Source organism: Calypte anna, chromosome 3 (genome assembly GCF_003957555.1).
Source record: "Calypte anna isolate BGI_N300 chromosome 3, bCalAnn1_v1.p, whole genome shotgun sequence".
Lineage (NCBI taxonomy): Eukaryota > Metazoa > Chordata > Aves > Apodiformes > Trochilidae > Calypte > Calypte anna.
The window spans coordinates 52,525,224-52,551,420 of NC_044246.1; the positions used below are offsets into that span (position 1 = coordinate 52,525,224).

At 34.8% G+C, this 26,197-nt stretch overlaps 1 protein-coding gene across 2 annotated transcripts in view; it reads right to left on the reverse strand.

The window, feature by feature from the left end:
* The window catches only part of NRXN1 (neurexin 1), a 677,538-nt gene that overhangs the window by 385,799 nt on the left and 265,542 nt on the right, over positions 1–26,197 (reverse strand). Inside the window, exons 8-10 of one of the 2 annotated variants that reach the window (XM_030446736.1) lie at positions 20,427–20,810; positions 13,325–13,528; positions 11,062–11,088 (exon numbers count right to left, since the gene is read on the reverse strand). In XM_030446736.1, coding sequence (XP_030302596.1) covers positions 11,062–11,088; positions 13,325–13,528; positions 20,427–20,810 — 615 coding nt within the window. The remainder of the gene's footprint in view (positions 1–11,061; positions 11,089–13,324; positions 13,529–20,426; positions 20,811–26,197) is intronic. The other variant, XM_030446735.1, reaches the window with a different exon arrangement.

The following is a 26,197-nucleotide window of genomic DNA, read 5'->3' on the forward strand; positions in this document are numbered from 1 at the left end:
TTGAAGCCTAGAAATCAGCTGGAAGGGAGCATAAATTAACCTCTTAACATGTCATCCAAAAATGAAAAGTGCTGGGATGGAAATTTAACAACTACCTGAATATAATTCATTAAAGTCATTGTCAAGAAGATATAATAAGGAAGAAGTTATGTGGTTCCAGTAATAAGCAACTGAGTGCTTAAAATGTTATGATAGATGTTTCATGCATTTTAATAGACACAAATGCAAAATGTGCTAAATACAGAGTGTATTTAATACAAGAAACTGCTCATCAGTGTCATGCACCAGGTGGGTGCTTTTAGCACTCTTAGCTCTTCAAAAAAATCACATGGAAAAATGAATTACTGTTCTTATAACATTAATGGACAATAATATTACAGCTAAGTGCCTGCTAGACTTCTTCATCAAGGCTGATTTTATGAGATGGTGACTTGCTGCAGAGAAGTGAAGCGATGATAAAATAGCCCACCTTCCTAAAACACTCATACAGCTAAAACTAATACATACTTACACAATATTTTCTGCAGTCACAGTGAAGGAGGGCGCATCAAAACACCACAAATGGCTCAGAAACCAGGTTCTGTGAACTTGTGTTTATGCAAATAGGCAGAGAACTCTACTTCTGCATTAGAGAGCCTATGAAAAGACAAAGGCTCTATACTAATGTAATGTTCACTATTGTTCATAATCAGAGCCCACTGATCTTAGTGTTCAAGGAGTAAGATAATTGCTTACTACAGATCTAGAAGTGTAGCAGAATAATTTAAATTTAATTAAAATTAGTTTTGCAAACCTTTTTTGTACTTTTTTTTTCTTTTTCTTTCTTTTATTGATTGAAGAAGAAGTAGTCAAGCTTTTGCTAAGCAGCTTCATTCACCTAATCACACCAAGCAGAGAGGTAGGATCTGTTCTGACTCTCATTGAAGCTGTTTGTACGTTTCTATAATGTAAAAGTATCTTATTCGTAATTTCTATTACTGTGAGAGGGACAGACAAAAACTAGACAATTCACTTCAACATAAGATACATCTATTGCAATGCTCACTGGATGTGTTACTGAGAATCAGATATATTATTCAAATTTCAGTCTCTCTGAAATGCTCTATTTCCCCTCTTCCTTATCTTTTACCTATGTATATCCATCTCATTAAAAACAAAACAAGCACAGAATGATAGCTGTGAGCATGATATGAGTTGATCAGAAAAGCAATATCTACCTACAGAGAGATGGCAATTTGTTTGGTTTTCCTTGAAAAGTTCTGCAGATAAACATAACAGCTTGAAATCAGTAAGGCATTGTATTCAGAAAAAAAGTCTTATGCATGTTCTTAATATATTTAAATGTTTTCTGATTTAAGCTATTAATGATTTTGTTACAAAGATTTATTAGTTAGACAGATTATGTGAAAAAAATGTTTCGATAATCTGAAAGAAACCTCTTCAAACTGTAATTCTATTAAAGACTGACATAATGCTCCACATACTTTTAATTTACAAGCACTTCCAAAAATTTCCACAAACACGTTAACAAATGAGTATCACAACAGCATTACTTCCTAAAAACATAAAGTCCTAAGAAAGAAATTAGGAATAGTGTGAGAAGCCATTAAAGGCATTTCTACATGAAATCTGATAGCATTTCTAATCTGAGTAGAAATTTAGTAGCACTATCAAAGAAGCAGTGCTGAGTTACTGTTATTTTTTCTCAATATTGAATGCTAACAATCACTTTTTTTTAAAGAGCTACAGACCAAAATTTCTTGCCAGAAAGCTCTTGGTAGTTAAAAACATTCACAACTCAGTGCATATGAAATATCCATTATCCTAATCTGTCTAAGAATTATCTTTTTGATCATTTATTGAAATATTGGCTTGTGCCATCTGGTACTGTCTATGTAGTAATACTCTAATTTGCATAGATCTGATTTCAAAATTTAGAATTGCTGTATGTAACCCAGTTGATGATAGATCTATATTATTATTTTCATCAGCAATTTCCTGTTTGCTCTGAATAGAGGGTATAATCTAGTAGTGAAGTGAGGAGGAAAACAAGCCACAGAATTAGAGAGGATATTGTGTATAAGACAACAGCTAATATACTAAATGGCACACATGAGTTCTGTGTTGTCTTGCATTCTTCCTTTCATGATGACCAGTAATTCAGATTGAGAGAAGAAGGGAAATATATTAAGGGACTTTTACTATTTATTTGCTACCTACAGTTTACAGACTTTATGAGCTAAGGCCAGCTTTAATATCAATGACAAACTTTTGTTCCATAAAAAAAACCCCAAAACCCTACATATGGGAACACAATGGTTGTCTTGCCAGGGGAGACCAGAAGTCCAGCTAGCGCAGCACTGTGCTTCCAGTGACTAACATATTAGGGACAGCTGGAGCAGCAGAGACAGCCTTATCACAGGAAATTCTTGATGTATTTCAATTTAATACAAATTATTAATCTCTTGATGCTTCTTATAGCTGTATAACATTATCTTTATAAACATTTATTATCTTAGGTATTAACATAGGAAAGCCAATCTGTATTTTGAAATCTCCTGACTGCAGTGCACTGTATTTTTCCTATTCATCATGAGAAAAAGGATGTGAAAACACAAGTAGCATTCAAGATATGGATAAACAATGACTATATAATAGCATAATGCTGTTTTCTTTTCTGGTCTTACTTCCTTTCCCCATAACTAATAATATCCTTTGGGATTTCTGGGCACTTCTGGGCACTGAACCTGTTTTACAAGAGCTATTTACAATGACTGCACAATTTTTTCAGCTCAGTGCTTATCAATTCCATTGCTGTGCTTGCATAATTAAGATTACTTATTCCAGTATTAATTACTTTGTACCTATTTATATGTAATTCCATCTACCATTTTACTATCCAGTCATTCAGCATTTGAAACCCTTTAGAAAAACCTTATATGCAGCATTTAATTTGCTTTTCTTAAATAATGTTACATTTTCTTAATAATTTGCATCTGCATCTCAGTGTTCCTCCTTTTCTCACAATGATTTGTATGTATATCAATAGAGAGTGCTGTGGACCAGTTGGTAGCAGCAGAGCTTTATTTTGAAATGACTGCCATTGCAGTCCAGTTCAGTATTAGGAATGGCTTTACATTAGCTTTTTTATTGTCTTCTCCAGAAGAAAATAGTATTCATTTGCTTTGCTGGTACCAATTAGAATGTCATTTCTCAATATCTCCACAAAGTTAGACTGTAAAACACTTTCTGTCAAGAAAAAACTCGTGAGGATAATTTAAATCACCAGTCCTGAAATGTGATTAAGTCATCTTGCTTCTCAAAAACTAAATGAGAAAAACATAAAAGTAATATAAGAGAAAGTTAGGACCTGTTATGCATGAAAAATTTATTTTCTACTGCTTCTTCCCATTAAAATAGTAGAAAGGCCTGGTCTAATTCTTTTGAAAAATCCTTTCATGAAAAACTTGATAGGAGCACTATGAGCTAGATGCACACACCTCCCTTGCATATAAATCAATATTCATTAATTCAAGATAATCTATTCTTATAGATCTAGCACATCCTGGAGGCTGCTTTCTCCCTTTTAGAAAAATGAGAGGTTACATACTTGGAGCAATCTTTGCTTTCCTATCCTCCAAGAGTCCTCTTGTCATATTCAGTATTTTGGAGGATTATTTTGCTCCTCACTCCCCTTTCAGGCTGAAGGTTCAGAGGGAACAACTTCAGTCAACAGGCAGCCTACGGAACCAGAGCCAGCTGATACCTACATAGCCACACCATAGCCCCACATATACACTGAACTGAAAACTATCTATCCCTGGCCTTATAATTGATCTATATGTTTAAATAGCACAACTGGAAAGCAGTCTTATAGAAGCTGCTGAAAATATTTATGTGGTATTGTTAAAAAAGCAAATCTTTATCTAAGTAATACACCCCTCTCACTTCAGGAAAGATGTTGAGGTGTGGGAGTGGGTCCAGAGGAGGCAACAAGGCTGTGAAGGGATTAAGTCTTATGCGGAAAGTCTTATGAGGAGAAGCTCAAGGTGCTGGGGTTGTTTAGCCTGGAGGAGACTCAGGGGGGACCTTATCAGTCTCTACAACTCCCTGAAGGGTGGGAGTAGTCAGGTGAGGGTCAGGCTCTTCTCCCAGGCAACCAGTGACAGGATGAGAATGCATGGACTGAAGCTGCACCAGGGGAGGTTTAGGTTGGCTATGAGAAATCATTTCCCCACTGAGAGTGTGATCAAGCATTGGAATGGACTGCCCAGGGAAGTGCTGTAGTCAGCATCCCTGCAGGTGTTCAAGGAAAGGCTGGATGTGGCACTTAGTGCCAGGGTATAGCGAATGTAATAGTGTCAGGTCATAGGCTGGACTTGATGATCTCGGAAGTCTTTTTCAGCCTCAATATTTCTTTAATTCTGTGACTTTGTGAATGTACACCTAATGATGTGTACACCTAATGATTTTTTTCATATCCAATTACAGCAACTATCCTTAGAGAGTGAATTTTCAAATTCACTCAAACAACCATATGTTTAATCTTTTACTGTTGCCTTTTTTACTATGTTTGGCTATTGCAGAGCACAACACTGTTGCTTGAAAAAGCCACAGATATACCACTATTATATACTTGATTACTCTGGACCCTGTTCAATCAGTACATCTTTAAAGTATCATAGATAGAATGTGGGGTTTAAAAAGATAAGATGGATGAAAAGCGTGAAAAGAAAGCATACACACAAAGAAAAACATCAGTTTTCCAATATGGGAATTTGAAATGATATTTTATTGACCCTGTGTCAGAAATCTAATGGCAATTTCCCCCTCTGCTAGCTAAGGAAAAGCAAACACAGATGAGGCTTTATAAGCAGCAAGTGAAATGCAGGCACAGAAATAAACATTATTGATGATCTTCATGTAAACTGGAAGGACTGATAGAACAAGGCCTTCAGTCCCAAGCAGCTGACCTTGAAAGTTGTGTCAGTAGAAAGTAAATATGATAGATGCTTAAATGGCTGGCCAGCAAATCTAAAGCACTTATTTTCACTTTCACTGAAGTCTGAGCTTGTCTTTGGTATGTCACTATGAGAATTCTTTCCCATGCCCTTATGAGCACCTCATCACTGGCATTGACAAATTACATATGTGCTAAGCTCATCAATATTTCTTTATAGTTATCTAGTTGATTCAAAATTTTCTATGACCTTTATATATATATAAGTTTCTAATTCCTTATTTTTCTCTTAACAACTGTAACTGCATAAGGAAGAGGTAAAAATGGCTGTCTTTTAGAAAACTTGAATATTTCCCCACAAGATGTCTTTTTTACCACGGCATAAATTTTAGCTGAGAAATTAGTATACCACAAGACTAATTTTTTAAAAATCAGAAGTTAAGGAGGAGAGCTCACACTCAGAAGGCTGCTGTACCTTCACTGTTACCTTCTCAGAATCCTGTCTAAAAAGAAACAATACCCATATAAAATTTTTTAAAAAGCCACAACACAAGACATATTGCAAACCTTTGTTATCTTATGTGAATGATTAAAAAGCACACCAACCTCTCAGCTCTCCTAATATGTATCCCCGTTACCAATACTCAATGGCTTTTCCCCAAACTTGAGACTTCCTAGAATGGGGACTCAAATATTTGCCTGGTTCAAATTAGAGCTTGTTTTATTAGCCAGATTCAGGAGAGAAGGAAAATAATTGTGCTTTAGTCCTCTTGATTATGTTTGCACAGGTTATTTTGCTTTCAAACCTGAACTTTTTTCCCAGCCTGTTTTCAACCTTACATCAGAATAAAGTGCCTGAACAAGATGCAGGATGGTATCCATGCAGCTTCAGAACCAAGTACTGGGAACTTTAGTAAGAAGCTTTGAGTAAGGAAGCAGATTTCCTTTTTTGTATGTCTTTCAACCCCTTCCCCTTAATTAGATTCAAGTGTGGTTTCTATTAGCAACTAGTAGATCATAATCAGAACTTCATTGAAAATGGGGACATATGTTTTCAGATTTTTTGCACAGCAGCAGACCTCAATTTTCAGGAAATCATGTGAAAATGAGTCCTTAAAGTGACGCTGCTGAATGAGAAGGAATGTTCTAAATCTGCAAAGTATAGCCATAGATTTAAAATATTTATTTGTAGTTATTTCAAAATTTACACAAACAAAACCAGAGAGGAGTGCTTGATTGAACTTGCAGTGAAAGCACTCTGCTGATTTGCTGTTTGTCCTTTATGGTAAAGCTCTTTTCCATATTTTGAGCTGGCTGTCAGCCATACTGAATGAAACAAAGATCAAAACCACCTCACACAATTCATAAGCACTGTGTAAGAAAAATGGCTAAGTACCAATCCTTACATTTTGGGAGGAGCTGCAAGACTGTATTTTCTTAATCTTTTAACATCCAACAACAAAAAAGGAGCAGAAGTCATATTCTGATAATTCTTCTCACCAGTCAGTGAGATGCTAATTCATGGAAGTGGATTAGTGATTTTCTCATCACAGTACATTTTGCAATATCTACAAAGACCACAGCTGATGATTCAGGACTGCAACAAAATGCATTTTTACAAATAGTATCTATCAAAAGGATGTGTAGTTTTATCTTCAAGATTTTCTGCTGCTTAAAAATCTATGTGAAAATTGAAAATACACTGTAACTGAACACCACTGCTGGTTCTTCAATACATCTAATTCTCCTGTTATTTACCAATAATCTGACATACCTCATTGTATGCTCTGGATTTGTAGGAAGCCTTGAAATGAAAAAAATACTTTGATAACAAATGTTATTTATTCCAAACAGAATTTTCAATTTACTCATCTCTAATGTTCACATCTGCAGAGCAGCAAATTTCACAAGGATGGACATACAAAACAAGAAAAAGGGATTACAGAGTATAGGGAAAAACAGAGTAATGAATTAAAAAAGAAAAAGAGAGAAAAAAGAAAAGCTATAGAGAATGGATAAAGAACTAGGCACACATTTGCATGCAAATAGAAGTGAAGGGGCACTTCACTGGAAGTACAAACAGAAAACACAGAAAATAGTTCTTATTTTGGAAAGGTGGACACCCAGTGAGCAAAGCTGGTTGATCCATTCCCTGAGGAACACTATATACAGCCACAGTACTCTCTGCTCCCTGCTACCTAACATTCTGCAATTCTTATTAATTTCTTGTGACAGTCCTACATTTGATATAAGTGGATTCAGTGAGATTACTCTGTGAATTATTGCCTACAGAAGCAAAACTGTGTACGAGTGAAGTGACCTAAATCACTCCCACACGAACATGTGCTGCTAGTTGAACAATCTTTCACAGCAGCAGTCAAAAAAACTATTATCCTATATCTTTTTATATTCAACAAAAGTACCAAATTCATAGCCACTTATTTACCAGTTGACAATATTATTTGTATAATGTATTAATTTATAAAAATCCTGTAGTCCTATGTGTTAGTGTAAAAAAATTTAAAAAGAGGAATTTAAATTAAAATTCTCTTAACATTGCAACAGAGAATAATATGAAACTATAGCACACCTATATTTGTTCACAAGTCATTCAAAAACTGCTATCCATCTGTCATATAAATTTTAGAGGATAAAATCCTGTCTCTAAGAAATAAAAGCCCATTCTGATCTATAGGATTCAGTGATGTCTATAATTTATGCTTTACAGCCTCAGTTAAAACTATTACCTACCTATGATATTGGGAGGTATATAATATACCTCTTATGAGTGGGTGTTGTTTATTTTAAAGCATTTTTCTGGAGGCATTTTTTAAGGATTACGTCATCAATGTATATAATGCATAAGAGCTGTACAGCAATTAGCTTAATTCTTTTTACAGAATTAGTGCCAAGAAATGCTGCATATTTGTGTTATTTGAACCAACAGCATTCACCTTAGTCTTGTTTTAAAATTAATTTGGAATTAATTTTAAAATTAATTTTAACATAAATTGCTCAGAATATTAAACTTAGTACTGAAACCATAGTACCCATTTCTGGTCTTAACATGGTTTCCCTTTTCTCCTGCTGCCAGCCTCAACATTGACCTACTTGTACCACAGTTTAAAAGAATCATTTATTTCACTGCTTAACACACAATTTTCATTTGTAAATCCGCAGCAATGAAAAACAAAATGAAGTGATGTAAGGATGCAGAAACTCAGCAATTCAGCAATGGTATTTTCTGGTTGACATGAGACAGAATTTCTAGTGTAAATTTTTATAAAGACACCAATTTTCTAACCTATTACAAAAGAAAAATAGTTAAACTTTAGCATGCTAGTCATCTCCGTAAAAATGGAATGAACAGTCTCTGTTATATTGGTAATGAGACACAAGCTCAGCAGCAACCTGACACCTTATTAACAAAATGAAATTTTAAAAAAGCCTGTATTTCAAACAAGGAAACCACAAAATGCCACCTCTTCTGCAACACAGGACATTAGCTAAAGGTGAAACCATGACAAAGTGTAGAAAAATTGGTACCAAAATCTCAGCTGTGACAAGCCAACAGTTGGTCTTTAGTTCTGCCTTGAGCAGAAGACAGGTTTTAGGCTGCAGTCAAAAGAAAACAGGAGAAGGAAGTGCAATATTGTATTCACTAGATCTGTAATTTTTCTGTAGGAAATAAGATGCTTACATTCTTTTCTTTCCTTCTCTGAACCCCAATTTTTGTTTATAGTTTGGTTTTACTTTTTTTTTTGAAGCTCTCTCCAAATTCAAACCAGGAAGCTTCATCCTGACCTTAACTCTTACTGGTCGAGTAACAGAGAGTAGTAAATAGTATTTCAGACCCAACAATGAAATTATATTAAGCTGATTAATTTCTAAGCAACAGAAATAGGAAAATCTGAAAAAAGTTTATTAAACATGAAAACCAAATTTGCTTCTATCATCTTAAAATCAGGATTGATAAACAGTGTAGACGCAAAGAGACAGGTAAGTAAATTGAGACTGAGGTTCTGGATGCTGTTGCTTTGAAACAGATTTTTGAGTGTTCCACTAAAATATGTTACAGTGTTTAATAACCAAGCATCTTCTAAGAAGTACTTAGAGCCATAATTCTTCATAATCTAAAACTTAAAACAAAGAAATTGCTCATGAAACATTATCTGTTTGATGAAAAACTACAGTGAGTGCTGATAACAAAGCGTTGTACTTACCTTACTGAAAGCTCAGAAAAATCTGTTCAGTGCACAAGCACCAAAGGGAGATGAAACTAATCATGAAAGTTCATTTCTAATAACAAAAAATACTATAAAAAAACTGTAAAGAAAAATTTCTTATGAGTATTTGATACCAAAGATATTTTGTACAAAGGTTATATAGATTCTGTATGAGACCGAGAACTCATAATCACTAGCTCAGTTCAAAATGTATATTTCTCCTTTTTACAGTCCTTCAATCAGAGGCCTACTACTTATTCTGTATCTGCAAGTCCTCTTTGGATCCAAAATTTGCTTAAAAATGTAACTTAGAAATAATTTTCATTTATTTCTATGGCAATTCATTTTGTCTAGAAGACATTAAAAAACCCAAAACACCTATTATATTCTGGCTTTACTACTGTTTTATTTGGGATTTTGGAGGGCTTTTTAATTGTTGTTTGTTTCTTTCTTATTTATATGCTACTAGTTCCCTTTTCAGAGAGATTTTCTAATTATATTAAGGAAGTTGAGGAAAAAGTAATATTTCCATTCCTAGCGAAAAAGCAATTTACCAGCAGCAGGCAAACTGATTTTGTCCATATTCAGAAAAAAGTGTCCTATAACAGAAACAAAATATTTCTGAGATTTTTCATGATATACATGTATATTTTTGGCATACTTGTTTTTATAATTGAACAGGGTTTTTTTTATTCATATTATTTTTTTATGTGAGGAAACAACCTATATGCCATAGTACACAGAGCATGGTTTAGATTAAAAGCTTGCCCTAAGAAAACTGGTTTTTATTACAAATGCTGTATTTTTTTCTTGTGAAGTTATTGATTGCAAAATATAGTAGCAGATGACATCTTAGAAATAGCTGCACTTCCCTATTTTTCTGCCTGGATTATAGAGCTACTTTGGGCTGTTACTTTAATATCTTTCAGGAAACTACTAACAACTGCAAATTCTATCTAATCTTTGTTGTTTTGCTTTGGATTTGTTTGCATAAAGCCAGTCCTCTGGCCTTCAACACCTGTTAGGAAGGGAAAACAAACAACAACCCAAAACTCAAATCTACCATACTTACTATCAATAATTCTGTTGACACCATTCAGGAATTCCATAGACTCAAAATAAAATCACAGTCCTTTTTCTCCTTTCAGAATATAGACTCTTAATCCAAATAATTTTAGAGAAGTTAAAATTTAGTCCATTCATCTGGCAAATGTTTCCCTCTGTTTCATAAACATGCATATCACAGAGAAAAATTGTTCAATTTAAGATTTTTACATGATTAGAGTGTAAAAAATCATCATAGAAATATGGTTATTCTCAGACTTAATAATGGTCTTATTTTATTGCACTAAGTTTCCATAAAACAAAGATTTAGCAAAACCAATTGCGTTATAAGCAACGAGTAATACAATTAATTGTCTAGGAAGATTATAAAACATAAATTCTTTTACTATGGACAATTACTTCCCAACAGTCTCACCACAAGTCTGAGATAAAAAGTCAAGAAAATCTGGGCAGTGCAAAGGAAAATATATGACAGCTTATCAGAAATGATGGTTCAAAAATTCTATGGCTACTGTCAGTAAAATAGCCTGTCTAGAATAATACAGCACTACAGGTATAATATCCTCTACGTATGCTTACAACCTGTAGAATAGTTCCTTTTTTAAAATCCCATTTGAAAGTTACATCCTATCGGAAGGACAAAAAATACACACTGGAGTATATGATGACTTTTTACACAATGATAATTAATCATCACATTCCATTAATAAATTATAAAGTGCTTGCAAGCTGTCCACAATCTTTTTCATTTAAGTTTGCATATTTTATAATGGTGGAATAACATTTTAAAAAGTTTGAATAGGCACTTACTGGAATTACAGTTAATCCTGATACAGTCTAGATGGGGAAGAATAGATGAAAAATGAAAATTTATCCTTCAAGGTAATAGCTGCAGACATCCAATAAAATCACAGTCCACCCTTCCGGGGACAGACACATGCAAATATGGCCACTTCATATTATCAGTCTTTGCATACTGTTATAACCCAGTTAAACTGCGATAAATCTTTATAAATAGGAACGACAAATAGGGTAAAAATGGCCAATTTCAAACAAAGCTACATGGTGACAAATCTAAGTGAAAAATCAGCATTAAACGTCAAAGATGCATAACTGAGGCAGGCTGCAACATTCTCCCCATCTGTGAAAGAACAAGTAATTTTGCACATTGCAATTAGAAAGTGCTCCGTCACAATGGGTCATAGAGCAAGCCAGACCACAATCAGACATCTTGGACAACTTGTGTATAGTATACCTCAAAGGCTGATCTTTAGAAACTAAGTAGTAAAATACAAAGCTCATTTCCAAGGCCTATGAGTAGGATTTTGGGGATTTATATTTTCTTAACGTAGAGACTTCAGTAACTACACTTAAAGCTACATTAATATACAGAAAATAATCACATATTTATATATTTATAAAGAATGATAATGAAACTATTTATTTCCAGATAATTTCCTTGCCTGTCCTAAAAAAAAAAAAAAAAAAAAAAAAAAAAAACAGTAAAAGAAAAAAAAGAAAAAAAAAGGAGGGGTGTTGGGCAAAGAAACATACTACATAGGCATGGATTTATATTCTTTCTTTATTCTTTCTTTAACTATAGAAGTAGGTAAAAGCTGACAGGGTGGTGCTTTTCTTATAAAGAGAATGACCTAATCTGCAGCTATATCCTCTGCTGGGCTGCCTATGACTGTTTAGGAGATTGATAGATAGATAGATAGATAGATAGATAGATAGATAGATAGATCGATCTATGCCACTCTACTTGTTTTGCATAGGTACTCCTGGCGTATACCTTTGAGGAACATATATACCATCAAACCTAGATTTTGTTGCCATATAGCTGAGTTTGTCATGTGTCGTCAACCGCATCAGAAAAGTGGTTGCAAACAGCCCAGGAGCAGCAGCCGCACATCCCCTTTCACAGAAAGGGCTCCAGAGCCTGCAGGAGCCCCAGCTCGACACTAGAGGGGACTGGCAGAGAAGAGGAAACAAGGAAAACCTTCGCTTCTCCTCCCTTCCGAAATCTCAACACCAAGGCAGTGTTACACTGAGCAACACTATTATGAAGTGGAGAATTAGGGGATTATTTTCTCTCCCCAACCCCATCCTCCCTCTCCCACCTTGCTTTCTGAGAATCTGCCATTAAACAATAAAACACTTAATTCCCTTGAAAAAGAATTCCACTGAATGGGAATGACTGCACTGAACATGCATTTTCCTGATCGTACTTCTGGTCTCTTTCAGGTTCTGACTTATATTTACTCAAAAGCACGACAGAAGCACTTTAATTTATTTACTTTTTTTTTCTTTTTTTTTTCCGACTACAGAAAAACATAACCTAATCTTTTGTCCATCATGTTTCAAAGAAGGATTTTTTTTTTTTTTTTTTCTGTAAAAGGGTCTGTGCCTTCTGTGTTCTCATGGCTGTTTGCTGAGGGCCGCAGTCTTTGGGCATTGAAGGGTTGTGTTATTATTTGATACTACAAAATACCACTAAAGAGCTGTTTTAAAAAAGAATAATGGAGTTACTATAGATTTGACACCTAAAAAAAGAAGACCAAGAAATCCATCAGTGGGAATACCTAATTGCAACTTTTTCAGTGTTAAAACTCCCGATTCTTTGATATGTTTGCATTTTGCATATTAGCTGGTGGAGGTAAATCTGAATGGATGTACGTACACATTGTTCCTGCTTGCACATTTAAGTAGTGGAATCGCTGCTGTAAAGAGTTGTGGAAGGAGACCAATCTTCCACAATGAAGAATATTAATTTAGCCTGTAAACACTACTGATGAACTAGTCTTCTCTTTTTAGTATACACAATATTGCAAAAACATTGTGATGGATGACGTTAAGAATAAAGAATGAAGAATACAAAAACACAAAAGAAAACAAAGTACAAGAATGGGCATGTATTTGTGTGTATGTACATATGCAAATGTTGCATTGACATGTGCTTATATATTGTTTCAGTTTACTTTTGATGCTAAAACAGGCTGTTTCATAAATGTGTGCAAGCAAAAGGAAAAATGTAAAGAAAATGTTATTTTTTGGAGGAAGAATTTGTTACCTAGGTTGACCGTAAGTTTGACTCGTCCTGCATCCAACTCTAAACGAAGGGTATCAGCAGATTCCCTAGAAGTTGTTGCCATTAAAATGCCATAAGCTCGCTGAGACCTGAACCGTAAAGAAACATCTTCAGCCTCTGTATGCATCACAACAGGGAGTTGTATTTTCATAAACATACTTCCATCATAGCTTAAAATTGTTGCCTCTGAAAACAAAAAATAGAAAATCAGTTACAAAAGATTTATTATATATATATATATATATAAGCCTCCTAAGGTTATATATATTAAAACTGCTCAAAAAGAAGATGGTAAATGTATATTCAGTCAGTATGACAGAAAAATTCTGTATTAGGTATCACAATGATCACCAGGAAACATAAGCTAAGTTGTGTTTGGGTTTTTTGGTTAGGTTTTAATTGGCTTGGGGTTTTAAAAATGCATATTTCAGTGCTTTTTAAGAAACTTAAATTGCTCATCTAATGAACCAGTCATTCATGTACACATCTTTAAGTGATGGGTAAAAATCAGATGTGAAGAAATCCTATATATATACTGCTCAAAATAGGTCAGCCAGTAACACCTATTCAGGTAAACCTTACAGCCTATTAAAAGGTCATTCTGACTATCATCCAACCAGGTGATTACCTTTAGGATATTTCACATATAAACCTATCAGGATTACTGCCACAGTTACCTTTATCATCCAGTTAGCCAAAAGCCAGCTAAAATTGGTAAATATTCCCAGTGGTTTGGACAGAGCACAGATTTCTTCATGACCACAACGACTGTGGTATGATAGAATAAAAAACGTGCATGAAAACATTATGACAGCCTCAACAAGAGGATCAAGACTGGACTTGGCATATTGAGGGTAAGTTCTTAAAACCACTGAGATAAGCAAAGAGCTGTCACTTTCAGACATTACAGTAAACCCTCCCAGCGAGTGGCACTGGCACAGGGTGGTCACAGTCTGTCAGAGACCCCAGAGCAACCAGCCATAAGTCTTCTTTTCCCAGCCTCCAGGCTGGTAATGAGAAAGGGAGCAGAAAGACTGCAATTCTGCTTGGAAGGAAGGCACAGTAATTCCTAGAAAGCAACAGAACACATCTGTTTCTGAAATTTATTAGGAAGTCTTTTTTTTTTTTTTTTTTTTTTTTTTTTTTTTTTTTTTTAAGATAATCAAGTAGAAAAAGAAGCCTTTGGAAATAGCTTTTAGACGATGGCACATGATGGTGGAAGCAGTGAATGAGCAACATCCTTTACTCCAAATAAATAACTGGGCAGACCACCAGTAATTTCAGTAAGTTCCACAGTATCATACAACACTAATCATACTATGTAACTAAACCTACTGCCTGATTAGCAAAACATACCCTCTGAATGTGCCCCACTTTAGGTACATCTTGTTGTTTACCTACCACAAATTCACTGAAAACCTTCTGACTTCCATGTATCTTGTACAATTTTAAACACACAGAAAAACCCTGTCGGTCTTAAAACTGTTGACATGTTAGATGATGATATCTAAACAAGTTGCTACAGAATCTTTGTTGGAGAAAAATGCAAACCTGAGGTCACCTCAACCCACTGAAAGAAATATCAGCTACTTGACTGTTAAAAGCAGCTGAATGAGCAACAAGCAGAAAGAGAAGATAGCAGAGAACAGCCACAGAAAGCTCCTTCATGCTTCAATTTGTCACAATATAAAGGAGACACCTTATCTGCAGCAAAGGTGTATTGATATCCCCTATGCAGTAATATTTTATAAGGAATGATACTACTTATACTATGTATAATCACTATTGTTAACTAAAACACTGATAGAATATTTTTTTTACATCAGTTTGACAGCCTGTCAAAACCTTTTTCATTGCATATCTTGCATACTGTTAAAGATCAGTAAGCTTCTCAAGACTTCCAGCCTACATGCCCTGTGGAAGGACAAAATGTTCCACTAACCTTAGGAACATAATAGTAACAAAAAATTATAGATGGTCTGTTCATTAATAATTCCAGATTTCCCCAAAACAAATCTGAAGAAAGCAGTTTGATATTTGAAAAAAGGGAGTAGTAATACTAGTGTGAAAGTCATTAGACAATTTCTAACCATGCAGGTAATGTTTTCTCTGAAGAAGATTAAATACTTAACTGATAAGAGTTTTCAAGTCTAAGAATTTTCAGAGTAGGAGATGATTTGGGTTTTTTTGGGGGGAGGGGCTTGGATGCTGGGGTTTTTTGGGTTTTTTGGTTTGTTTTTTGTTTGTTTGGGTTTGTTTTTTGGGAGGGAGTGGGGAAGCAGGGGTTTATAATTAATGCCTGTATCTATCCATGTAGGCTGTGTGTGAAAACAAGGTAAATGCAGTGTGGGTAATTAAAGAAACCTGACATGAAAGTTTAAGTTAACTGCTAATGTAAGAGATTACAAAATGTCTGTTAAAAAAAGATGAATTCATACTCTTCAGCAACTTTCAACTCTTTCAACGACTGAGCAAAATCAGATGTTACAGGATGAACAGCATACAGCACCGGGGATCTGTTGCTATCTTATGATAATACAAAAGTTATCAGAATCAGCGCTGATACTGTTTGTCAACTTTCCTAGAATTATATTTAGAAAATTACAGAAGAGATAAGAAACTACCTGAAGTTAATCAGACATGACCTGTGAGCGTTTACCATCATGGTGAATGGACTTCATGTGATTAGGTACTCAGTCCTCCTACACCATACTGTGCCAATTATTTTGAAAACAGATGTTCCAAGAACAGACCAAGGAGACTGAACAGAAGATCAAATGAGTTAAAAGCTCTGAGGCAATGAGAGAACCCCCTCATGTCAATTACCTCCTTGCAGTATGAGGAGCTCCAAGTCACAGGCTCTCTAAATACAAAAATGTAACAGGAAAAAACCCCTCAAACTGGCTGGGAGCAGCAATCGTTTGATCAAAGAAGATTTAGTGCTGCCCTGAGAGCTGTAACTGAAGATCAGAGACACTACAGATTACTAAAATAAAAACAACTACTCACTTGAACTAAGTCTGCTAGTACAAGTGCTGTTAGGAAAAAATTTTGTTGTTAAATCATTATTAAATCACTGCTACATTAAGGAGGTTCAATGATCTTGTGTCAATATTCTGCTCATCTCTAAGGATGACAAGCTGGATTTTTCCATGTAAATCATCTATCCCTCTCAGCATTCCTTCCACTTGATTTAGTATTGCTCTCAGCTCTGCTAAATTCCACGGTCTTGACAGGACAGAAGGAATCTAGTAGTACCTGTATGAAACCTTTGACAGCAGAAGGAGTTCCCTCTTCCTTTACTGGCATTTTTCATAGAATCACAGAATGGTTTGGGTTAGAAGGGACCTTAAAGTGCATCTAGTTCCAACCCCCCTGCCATGAGCAGGGACATTTACTACTACATTTCTCAAGGCCCCATCCAACCTGGCTCTGAACGCTTCCAGGGATGGGGCATCCACAACTTCTCTGGGCAGCCTGTATCACTCTAAAAAAATTTCCCCTCATCCTATCACTCCCTGCCCTTGTAAAAAGTGTCTTAGGTTTTCTGAAGCCCCTTCAGAAGCTGGAAGACTGCTTTAAGGTCTCCTGGAGCATTCTCTTTTGTATTCACAGAATGTTTTTTCTCTTGTTCAATTTCCTCTTAATTGTTATATTAAATGCTAATAGAAAGTAAGCTTAGCTCAGAATGTGCTATTTATTAAAAGAATCAAACTCTCCATGACAGGGAATAATAATTTTACTACCACTTCAGTGTTGGAAAAAGAAGAACTGAAAATAAAAACATCAGAAAACACTTTTAAAATAATACTGACTTTTTTTAGCAGCAAATAAGCACATGCAGCAGAGTTATTAGCAAGAAATAAACACCAAGATATATTTCAGAGAATGATCAAAATTATTTAATACCTTTTTTCTTCATTATTATTATAAACCTGTTATTATTTAAAACTCCTGCTGCTTCTGTGCTAAAAAATTCCAAACAACCAAACAAAACGTGAGAAAAAAAACCCAAACAAAACACTGCAGTGTTCATCTCTCCATTTTTCTCTTGAATTTACTTCTAATTAAAATCTTGAGGGCTGGATGCTCTTCCCATCTTATAAGTTTGAATTTGATATATATTATATATATTACCTGCTCAAATTCAAACTTATAGTTTTACAGACATGCACTCAACTAAGCACTGTTTGCATGTTTTTATGGCAGCTACTTTAGTCCATCTGGGCCCCAAAACTACAGCCTTGGTGAATCACAAGGAATCTTTCCCTCAATCTGACAGAAACCTTTTTTTGATATGCAATTAGTAACCAGAAAATACATAAAGAGAAATGAAATGATTGCTCCCAATTTCTGGCATTATTTCATGAGTGAAGTCCTAATCCACACTGTAAAAGTACTATAGCTTTAACACACAGGATCAAACAGCTAATTGAAGTCAGAGATGGAATTACTATAATATTTTGTACACAGGATTCCATCTATCATTGTATCAACTGCATTTTTAATATTTTCTTTAATTTTAAAGTGCCCAGATGTAATGCAAGGAATAACAACTGTATTTATTTAATGCATATATGTACATGCAGATGTGTGTGCATCCACAGTGTGGACATCTAAACACACACTCTCCCTAATTTAAATATCTTTTCTTTTCACTTTGACAAGTCTTTCTCTCTATGTCTACTTTTTCATATCACTGTTTGATGAATTTATTCTTGTGCATTATTCTTAGCCATCCAGTCAAAATATACACCTGCAAAAGGCTTTGCTGAGAGGCAGTCACATATTATGATCCACAATCAAAGATAGGAAGCCAAATTATGTTGCTCTGACATCTGCCGTTCCATCTACTGTAGTTTCCATCAACTACTAAAGCCAAGCTACAGATTATACTGATGTTTAATCTTACTGAAATCAAGAATAAAATTGAGAATAACTTGCAACAAGATATAAGGCATGGATATAAAAATATTTATAACAATATTAGTTTTAATTATACTGAAATTAAAATAGAGCTGGGAGGTGTTCCATGTTTGCTGTGCACTGATGAGCTGACCAAAATTATTTCCAATATTGCAATGCACATAATACATCCACATACAGATGTTAGTACTCCCATTTTAAGGGAAATAGTATGAAATATAAATGATGGTACCAAAAAGGATATACATGCTTTTGTATACTGAAGATATCTTAGTCACTTAACATTAAGCTAAATGTTTATTCTTTAATATTTTATTCTAATGTGTTATTTGTGAAACTGTATTGTTTGTTGAAATGAACATGCTCCTGTTTTATTGAAATTAGTTTGAACAACTATAATTGTGTTGCTTGTATCACCAAATACAAAAGTTTATCAGTCACTGCACATGGATAGTAGTTATAACAACTTTGTGCGGCAGGATGCCAACATGTCACATGCAGAATCCCAATAACTATAATCCTATTAATGTGTGACCATTTGGGATATAAATATTACTCGAAGGAGATCTCCTTTCATTGTAGTTCCCTCTGAAGAGCAAGAAATGATCCCACACTATCTGAACTGCTGCATATATTTCTGTTGGACAAGAACCAAATACCACTATAAAGAAGCCACCACCACGACAGCAGTACCACCGTTCCCACTAAGGCAAGGCACTGGGAAAATCAAGCTCTGTACTGGAAGACATTTGAAAATAAGATATCAAAAATTCAAAAAGAAAAAGATTTCTCTATAAAATGTTACCACCCACCAAGTATATTTATCAAAAATTGCTATGATAATGCCCGATTTTAAGTTTTTAGCTGATCTGTCTGTCTTCTTGACTCTAATATACGTTTCCTAGCTCTTCAGATAAAAAAAAAGCAGATGCTATTTTTGTTCCTGCCATATGCAATAGCAGAATTTTGCCACAGGGTGGTACACCAGACATGTTAACTGAAGGCTTTTGAAATGCATCAGACATCTCGGTTATGCCCTCTGCCAACTTCACTGTACCAGTAACAAAAGCAATCTGGAAATCTGATAATAACTGGCCAAGAGACAAAGGTATACATTTTCAAAAAGTAAGACAGAAAAGCCAGACAAAACTGAAAATGCACACCTAATTATATACACCTTAACATCAGGCTTCAATTTTTAAAGAAAATATTTGCATTTCATCTTACAAACTAGAAAAGTAAATTAAACTAGAAGAAAAGAACCTGTGTTCCCAGACCATAAACCCTAGGTTTAAAGATTTCAGCTTGAAGAAATTGCACTATGTCAAGTGTGAGATAAAAAAATACAATTTCTGTAATTGAAACATTTCCTATTCCAATGGGAATAAAACCTAAAATATTAGGTGTTAAAAGCTTTTTTATTGTTTTCCATCTAACACCAAATTATTTTATTAGCATGATCTGTAATTTTATATAAAGTACAGAGTTTTCGTCCTATAAACTGATGTCATTATCTGTCATCCTTACTGCTAGCCATCTTTTAAACTAAGTAAATGGGAGTTTGACAACTTTACACTTACCTTTTCTAGGTAAGAGTGATACTCAGTGATATAAGTTAAGTAGAAACTATTTGCTGGGGTACTATGAAGTTTTTTACAAAGTTAAGAGATACAGATTGCTACACTGATTTTTTTTCTTTGACACATGGCTGAAGTTCTGGCTGTAGATTTAAGTGATACTGTGGAATTCAAAAGCAAATTTTATTACACAGTGATATTGACATAAATAGGCAGAGAACAAGATATCAATTTGAACTGGAATGTGACCATCTACTAATGCAATAGTAATTTGAATTACTTTCACAAGCTTTTCAGAACTCAGCAATGTATGATAAAACACAAAAGAAGACGTTTTCTGGGAGAAGACATGTGGCAGTACTGACTCTCTGTCATAGTCAACTAATCTTCATGTACTTCAGAAACATACCTAAGATCTTTCTTCTAGAGTTATTTCTTTCAGCCTAGAGCCAGGCTCCATCTCACATCAAGTGAAATTAAAGTGAATTTTTTTGCCCCTGAAGAGTTAATGCTATTTCACCATTTTCAATCATTGTACAAGATTCAATGAAGTAGAAATGATGCCATCTCACAGAACCTACCTCTTTCACAAGATCTGCCAAGGTACCCTGTACCAGAGCAATCACAAACATATCTGTTCCACCCATCCCTGCATACACCATTGTTTTTACAGGGGTTGCTAAGGCAAGGTTTTGCAGTTTCCCTTGAGCATGAGGGTTTTACTCCAGCTGTGCTTTGAATTTCAGCCATCTGTCGAATATCTTTGCTTTGACCATCAATAAATAAATCCCTAATGCAGCCGACGTATCCATAATTGAGAAGTGCTGTCCACACTTCTGTTGGGAAGACGAGGCCTGCTTTATTTTCTGGTAAACCTCCAAGATATAAGTCATCATCCAAGTCAAGGATTTCACTTTCCCCTGGTGCAGTATATGGTGTACGCAATGTGTTCACAGATATGGTGCCTGAAAAGAAAGGATAAGAAAATGCATGATTATCAAGATATTGAAAAGATTCTGGTACTGCTGCTTTACTCATTAATCTACATGCCACATTAGCTCCTGGAAAATATCTACAAGTAAAACGAGGATAATTCTCTTTGTACAACCATACAATAATAGATACATTTTATTATCTCAATTAGAATGTAATACAAACACTATCAGGAAGCAAATGCTTTAAACATTTATGCACCATACTACATGAGTACAGTATAAAATAAAGTCAAAATCACCTTACCATTCTTGTAGAGGTAGGAGGAATGCATTTCAGAGTTATTTTCAGAAATATCCTGCTTATGCAACAAAAAACCCTCTTCACTACCTCATATGTGCTTCAATGCTCTTATCAGCTGCCAGATAGGCAACCATTAAGAAGATAGTCATGTGCTCCAAGAGCAATAAAGCAATGCCTCTGACACTTACCTCAAAATGCATGCATGTTACAAAGAGAGGAAGAGGGGATGTACATAGAAGCTCAAGAAATCAGAAGTACTTTTTTCATTTGTTTAAAAAGTAAACAAACAAAATTAAGCTTAAAATACAGTTCTGCTTCTAAAAAGTGTCTTAAGAAAGAAATTGTAAAGATCCTCTTTGTTGTATTTTTTAAGAGGTACCAAATTTTTAGAATTTGAAAAGGCAGAAAACCAAATTTAGTACATGGAGTCAGAACATACTTATGTCAACCACATTTGTTTTTATTTACTGAGTCAAATCACTTGAAAGAAAAGAATCCTTATGTAGATCTGCAGAGAAGTGACTCCTTACCATTCGATATGGATGCAAAAGCAAGCAAAACATAATGTACAAGTCATTTTATGCAGTGCTGTTACCTAGAGGGCACTCTATTAAAAGAGTATTAATAGTGACAAGACACCGAAGAATCACATTTACCACAATGCATTTATCACACATATATACATTAAACTAACACGATTCACTATTTGCATTCTCAGCATAATACAAATTCTAGAAGAATGCTCTGGTGTATGAGTATAATAAATTCAGAATTTTATAGCGTAAATATTAAAATGTGAGTTTTATGGGGGGAAAAAGATCAGAAAAATATTATTCTCTTGCATGCATTCTAAAAGTTAGCCTTCTCTTTTAGCAAAGAAGATAAGTCCTCCTACACACTCTGTTTGTTCTTTTGTTGATTCAATAGGTTACTTTGAACAACAATGGACTGAATGAATATCTAAACAGTGTGGAACTTTACTAAAAGGTTTTTGGGGTAGAGGTCTCAGGGAATCCAGCTCCTATGTAAGACTTGAGAAATATAGATTTTAGAAGGAATGGATACTAACTACTACTACTACAGTCTCCCTCCTAGCAGAAATAAAAGAGGTTCACATAGCCTCTGTGCATCTTTGAGTGTGTTTAAAGAACATTTGAGGATATGGTCAGTTTTTTATGTACTATCAGAAATATTGTCTTGTCAGCTGAATAATCACATAGATATAAAGTGAACTTTCAATCTTTACTGTGAGAAATAGACAAGTTTAACCAAGATCCTTTTTCTTCCAGTCCTTCATATGGAACACTAAATATAGAGTTGACATTAGGCATGCAAGCAAAAATATTTTGAGGTATAATTTTATCAATCAACTGCCTCAAACAAGGACAAGTGTGATTGACCTGTTAAACCAGGCTAGCTGATTTTTTTGAGAGCATCCATGTCAAGAAGGACTGCTTACAGGGAATTTCTCCTTTTAAAAGAACCAGATTCTGTAACTGTAAGACAGACTTGTGCTCACAGTATTTCTTACTGCTATTGTTTCTTGCTCCCATCCTTTGCTGTATTGGCTAATTTAGGACCAAAACTTATGATCAGGCAACACTTGCTTAGTGTTAACATAAGTTAACTTAGTTGCAGCCTCAAATCTTAAGCTCCCAAATTTGCACAATGCTGTTTTCTTTTGGACAAAGACACTTGTGTTTTCAAGCTACCCATGATTCTGGAAGACATCTAGGGCTTAGTTTCTATTAAAAAAAAATAAATCAGCTAAGTCTTGATGGGTTTCAATGCACAGGAAAAGACACGTAAATCTCAGCCAGTGGAGCTGTGACACCAAAGTTGTTGTTCAAAATGTAAGACATGCAAGCACAGAGGGCTGAGAAGATGAATGATAAAGGGAACTGTAGATCACCACTACATTCTGGTGACTATGAATTACAGTTTGGTGATAGCTTGAAGCAGGAATATTTTTTTCTGTATATCATAAAGGATTGCTCTGGACAAAACTTAAGTATTATTTTGAATAGATATCAACAGTTTCTTAAAGAAATCAAACTTTCTCATCCCCTCTCCAAGAAAACATACCACATAAAATATTCTTTAGGAGAAGACCCCTGAAATCTTAGTGTAATCATAGCATCTAAGGACTATGGGTAGAAAACCACAACAGGTAACAACCCTTTTTTGCATCTTTTTCATGGTTTGGAAGGCCATGGTATGCCTATTACCCATCTGAAATATCTCCCAGTTGTTGATGGACATATCCATGACACTTCAACTGACCTATACTGTGTGTGTTACCCTTAATCAGGCCAATGTAAGTTAGCTTCATTTAATCCTTTTTGTTGAGTGCTATACTAAGTCAAATAGCACTTAGAGAAGACTTAGAGCTCTAATAACTCATTCTGGCTCACCTGTTCTGTAGATACTCAATCAGAACATCATTTAGGACAGTGACAAGAGAAAGAACTGTGACTATAATACAAATAGATTTTAGTCTAACTAGTAGCAGAAAACCTATGTCTGGGTACCAAGATTTTCATGTTATCAGTTATGACTTTCATTTTCCAACTGAACTTCTAAGAGCATGTCCAGGCAGACATACATCCATCACTGCTGTTGGTATCCAAATTCCCTTTTATGTATCCTTGATAGCTAATGCAAATTTTAACCAGCAATTGCTTTGAAAATGTAGAAGAAAAATAATCTGAGAAAAATAGGAGTGAATAAAAGACTTGCAAAATACATGAAAAAATGATGTATTGGTTTGTTTGTTTGTTTTAAATATCCTAAAATAAAATGCAGAACTCAAGTTCATACAACATGGATCCAATCTTTAGATTCAGAGTGCATCCAGAGCTATACTTTTTCATCTTGTTGGGTGCTTCTGTTGGGAAGTTATTGTTTGTTGGGGTTTTTTTGTTATGGTTTTTGTTACTGTTTTTTGTTTGGTTTTGTGGGAGTTCTTTTGGGTTTGTTTAGATTATTTTTTTTTCTTGTCAGTTTTCTGTTGAGGGCGGAAGGAGGTGTGTGTTGATTTTTTTATGCCTGTCATCTTTCTTGAGAAAAAGTTTTCAAGTTGTGCTGAAACCCTCTCAGGCTGGACTGCATGACAATGGCAGGTGCTACCGCAGAATCCAAAGACAGTAATTCATCCACTCTTTGATAGATTTCATTTCTACTTTCACTTGGAATTACATGCAGATTAAAAGGAATTGTTTTGTCAAAGTGACAGTGTGCTCCAAAGCTCTTGGATATTCCTACTTACAAATGTGAAGAGACATCACTTTCCAGAGGAAGAATGGAAGCTAATGGAGCATGCAGATCTCTTGTACAGTGGGAAAGGGTTTGGTTTAATAGGGGTTAATAATTTGCCTTGTAAAGGTGATCAACCCTTGTCACACCAGAATTTTCAGTTTGAGTAAGAGAATGGGACACATCTCATTTTGTAAAATAACCTAAGAAAATATAGCATGCTGAGGAAGCAGCAGATCCAGAAGAGCATTGGTCTTTCAATGGAAAGAGAAAATTATAACCTTAAATTTTTACATCTCTGTTGTAAGAACCATCCTTTCAGTTATATCTCTGGATATTACCTAGCATAATCACACACATAACCAGATAATTAGATTCACTATTTCTTTGAAAAGAGACACATTGAGGCAATAATGTCTGCTAGGAAACAAGCAGCTTCCTTGCAGTTTTTAAATGCTCAAAGTAGAAAATACTGTCTGTACTTCTATCAAATAAGCAAGAAGCTGGAAAAAGCTGATAGCACTAGGTTTTTCCAGCTTGAAAGAACAAAAAGGGAAAGACTGAAAGAAAACAAGGTGTGGGGTGATTTATTTAGTCTGGGAGTTCATGATCTAGCTTCACACTCTAGAAAGAGTCTTTCTTATCACCAGAAACTGGACATAAATCTAATGGTCCTATAATCACCTATGGGTGTCTTGACTATATGGCATTTCACCTAAGAGCAATGAGAAATTTAAACAATCAGGAACATTTTATTTATTGGAGGACCAGTGTGAAAAAAACCTAATGAAATTATTATTTTGAAAAAGAACTATTGACTTAAGTAATTAATGAAGTAGGCACTCCTTCAAAGGGGAAGTCAAAGATTACGTATATATAAGGAAAATGGGAAAGATATCAGGACTTATAGAGAAACCTATGGTATGATATTTCTGAACATTTGTAAGGTTTACCTTGAACTCTGAGGAAGATGCAGATCAGCTGCAGACTGCAGAAGATGGCAATAAAAATGTTCATTAACTACGGAACACTACATATAAGAAGCACCTGGGGTTTTTTAGTCTATGAAGAAAACTGTAGACTGACATAACAGCATTCACATCAGAAGAAGTATATGAAAATGATTATATGATTATAATTATGAAAATAATTATATGATTATATGTGGAGGTTGTACAGTGTCCAGTGCTGGAAGTAACTCAACAAACATCTGCCAAGACTGACACAAGCACCCTATCACTGCATTCATAAGAGGGGTAAAATAGAGGACCTTTCAATATCAGTCCAGCTCAGTTTTCTGTGAACTCATGAATAGCTGAAAAAACATTAATAGGATCATCACAAGAATCTTCTTTCAAATGCAAGATAAACACATTATCTCAAATATGTAAACCATTAGCGTTTGTTGAATTGTTGTAAATCTGTAAGTTCTTAAGAGGTTGGAAAGATGGGAGAAGCAATATATAGACATGTACGTGTAAAAAATGAACATGTGCAACAGCAAGGCATGCAATGGATGTAAAAGAACTACTTACAGTGAGATATTGGTTATAGTTAAACTCTAACTGCATACTGTAAATATAATTTCTACCATTTAAACTGAAATTCTAAATTTAGTTCAAAATTTCAGTGACTTCTTAGCCTTTAGATGCTACCCATCTATGAATACATTCTGATACATTGTTTTAAAACGCCATATATAATTGAAGGTTGACAAGAAAGTTACAAGAAGTTTCCTCTCTGATTTCACTGGGTAATGATTTCCAAAGGATGAATGGCAGTTTAGTAAAAAAAAAGAAAATTTAAGGGTTATCCCTGAATATTAAAAACAGCTTAACAAAATGTTAAATGACACTCAAGT